This window comes from Otolemur garnettii, unplaced genomic scaffold (genome assembly GCF_000181295.1).
Source record: "Otolemur garnettii isolate 467f Iridium unplaced genomic scaffold, OtoGar3 scaffold00050, whole genome shotgun sequence".
Taxonomy (NCBI): domain Eukaryota; kingdom Metazoa; phylum Chordata; class Mammalia; order Primates; family Galagidae; genus Otolemur; species Otolemur garnettii.
In genome coordinates, this window is record NW_003852445.1 from 11,334,552 (window position 1) to 11,337,898 (window position 3,347).

At 38.8% G+C, this 3,347-nt stretch overlaps 1 protein-coding gene across 2 annotated transcripts in view; it reads right to left on the reverse strand.

The window, feature by feature from the left end:
• Positions 1 to 3,347, reverse strand: part of SPG11 (SPG11, spatacsin vesicle trafficking associated) — an 86,346-nt gene that overhangs the window by 73,628 nt on the left and 9,371 nt on the right. For both annotated transcript variants that reach the window (XM_003791787.3, XM_023514247.1), the window contains exons 5-6: positions 1,395 to 1,532; positions 687 to 1,135 (exon numbers count right to left, since the gene is read on the reverse strand). In XM_003791787.3, the coding sequence (XP_003791835.1) occupies positions 687 to 1,135; positions 1,395 to 1,532 (587 nt within the window). The remainder of the gene's footprint in view (positions 1 to 686; positions 1,136 to 1,394; positions 1,533 to 3,347) is intronic.

The window sequence follows — 3,347 nt, forward strand, 5'->3', positions numbered from 1 at the left end:
AAAAAAAAAAAAAAAAAAATTGGGTACTGAAGAAGAAACATGGTTAGTTCAATCACAGCATTCAATATCTTTGTAGGAGATTATGGAATAAATGCTGACTAAATGACAGGTGATATACAGCTCATACCTACAGGGCCAAGCAGGTGATGAGAGAAGTGTAAGAAAAACCTAACCAGAAATCAAATGGCCCATCTACGAAAACAATGGAAGCTCCCCCAACCCATAAGCTACTATGCATAAATGCAGGCTCATGTTGTATGAACTTATCTTTTTTTCAGTAATAGCTGGAAATTCAGATTTTTTGTTAAATCCTCTAATTATGCATGTTTATAATAAATAAAATTTATTTTAAAAGCCTAGGGCAAGCAAACAAATATTCAGATTATACATGGCCCAGGAGCAGCCTGTAACCTCTGCTTGCATAGAATGAAGTCAAATGAAGACTCTCTGGGTTAAAAATCAAACTTCCATCCTCTTAGTATCTTAGCATTTAGCCCAGCAGAAATGACCTTAATTAAAAATCAAATTTATGAGATACTATTTCTAAGATTAACACCAAATTTCCTTTATGCATAATAATTACCTAAAGGTCAGAAAAGGCACAGTCAGTCACTAAGGCAGCAAAAGTAAAATAAGAAAGTACACCTCTCAGCAATAGATTTCAACCCACTAAAAGGCATTCTCACCTGTCAAAACAAGGCACAGTTGCTGGTCTCCACTACTGTCTACAGGAATACACTTTTTGCCAAGAGAAAAACACTGCATGCCCTGGGTCTCCAAATCCCAGAGGACAATGGTACAGCCTGTCCTTTCCACTGTCAAAGTAAACAGTACTGTGAATCCTGTCACAGACATACACTTAAACTCAGTGGGTTCCTCTTGTTCACTGACGTGCATTATTTTCCATGATCTTCTTGGATCACTGGTCTTGGCATGATCTTTTTGTTGACAATTATATTCCTTATGCATTATGTCCTGTGGAATGAAAACCCAGTTTGGCACACTAATACTGTGGTTACCAGATTCAGGGAACTCCAAATGCAAAATATCCTGGAACCATGGAGCACAACAGGATGCCTCCAGTTTGGAGCTCTTTATTGTTTCATTTAATGATGACAGCTGTGCTTTCCAAGACCTGGAAAGTAGGGTAGCACTTAATATCTATTATAGTGAAAGGCATTATGTAAAACACTAAACCACGCCCCTGCCCTCCCCCCCAAAAAAGATCTACCTAGTAAAGATCTTTAGTTAAAAGGTAGTGTCAGCATGATAAAAAAATAGCAGTAAACAGGGTGGCACCTGTGGCTCAGAGGAGTAGGGCGCTGGCCCCAGATGCCAGAGGTGGCGGGTTCAAAAAAAAAGCAATAAACTAAATCAAAAGGAAGTTTCTGTACCTATCAACCTGGAAGGAAAACTTGGTCAGTTTCATGTTGTAGTCAGAGTTAACAGGATCATCTTCATCTATTCCCTTAGGTCCTTGAATTGGAAGGTCTTCTAGCATTCGTTCAAACAGTAAGTGTCCTGGGTATTGTCTACATTTAAAAATGATGATAGCAAAAGTAAAAAATGATGATTAAACCCAAATTTGTGTTACTACTGCTCCTAATAAAAATAAAGGGTTACAGTGAAAGAACAGCACAGACAACAAATTCCCCTGAATGGAACTCCTTCTTATCTTCTTTGTTAATACCACAGAACAAAGTCAACCTCAAGAATTTAACTATATAAAGGGGGTTTTATATAATAAATAAGAACACTTTACTATTATATTGCAGATGTTGTGCTAAACACTTCACATGCTCTTATTTAAGCCTCTCAACAACCCTCTGAGGTACACATAGACCCATTTTATAGATTGAGACTTGGAGAATCTTTGAACCTAGGTCATTGTGACCATAAAGCCCAGATTTTTAATCACTCATTATATTGCCACCACAAAGTCAGACTTAGGCTAAGACTAGAGGTATGTATCAGAACAAGAAGGCAAAGTATGGGTGTGGGCACAGGTGAGAAAGAATACACAGGAGGGCTGTTGTATTTGAGAAACCAAGGTGGCCAGGGTGGCTTAAGGACAGTGAACGAGAAGTAAGGTAGAATGAGATAAGACTAGAAAGAGAGTTCAGGCCTATGGGATAAAGAAAGGATAAATGCCTGAGATGATGGATACCCCAATCACCTTGATTTGATTAATACATACTATATGGCTGTATCAAAACATCACATGTACCCTATTAGGTACTGATAATTAAAAACAAAAAGAGAATTTTTAACTTTTGATCAGGCATGTGGCTCATGTCTGTAATCCCAGCATTTTGGGAAGGCAAGCTGAGAGGGCTGCTAGAGCCCTTGAGTTCAAGACCAGCCTAGGCAACATAGTGAGACCCTGTTTCTACCAAATTAAAAACAAAAATTAGGAGGGTGAGGTGGAGTATGCCTGTAGTCTCATCTACTTGGAAGGCTGAGGCAGGAGTCACTTAAGCGCAGGAGTTTAAGGTTACAGTGAGCTAGGACCATGCCACTGCATTCCAGCCTGGATGGCAGATCTTGAAGGGCAAAAAGGAATCTAAGGAAAGATTTTGAGCAGAAAAGCAGCTAACGGAAGAAGAGGAAGCACTTAATCCCTTTCAATTAAATTGTTAAATATTAATCCCTTAACAATTTGAAGGTAATATGTTAACACAACAAACATCAAGACAATAATGAAAAGTTTGAGAAAGCAGGGTGAGAAAGAGAAAGACTATGAAAAGGCAGCTGCCCCACCAACAAAAGACAGATACCTTCCCCTAGATGTTAATGCCTGGCTACATATCTGATAAGGTGTGCACTTTAACATTACTTGTGGAGGATAGATTTGAGGGAGTAACAACAGACAGGGGGAGACCAATTTAGAGGCTGATAAGGTAGTTCACGTAAGAGATGACAGTGGATAAAATAGTAACAACAGAGGAGCTGAGAAAAGTAGATGGATTCAGGAAATACTTAGGCAGTAGAATAGTTAGGACTTCGTACTTAACTGGATATGGATCTACTATCAAAAGAGGTTGGAGATATAGCAGTTTCCCCCTTATCCTTGGGGAATATATTCTAAGACCCCCAGTGGGTGCTTGAAACCCAAGATAGTACTGAACCCTACATATATAATTCATCCTTGAGCAATGCATTTGTGAACACTGCAGGTCCATCTATAAGTGGATTATTTCAATAAATATATTGGGAAAAATTTTTGAGATCTATAATAATTTGTAAAAAGTCAGATGGACTTTGTAACTTAAAAATATCAAAAAGGGTAGGCACCTATGGCTCAAGTGGCTAAGGCGCCAGCCACATACACCTAAGGTGGTGGGTTT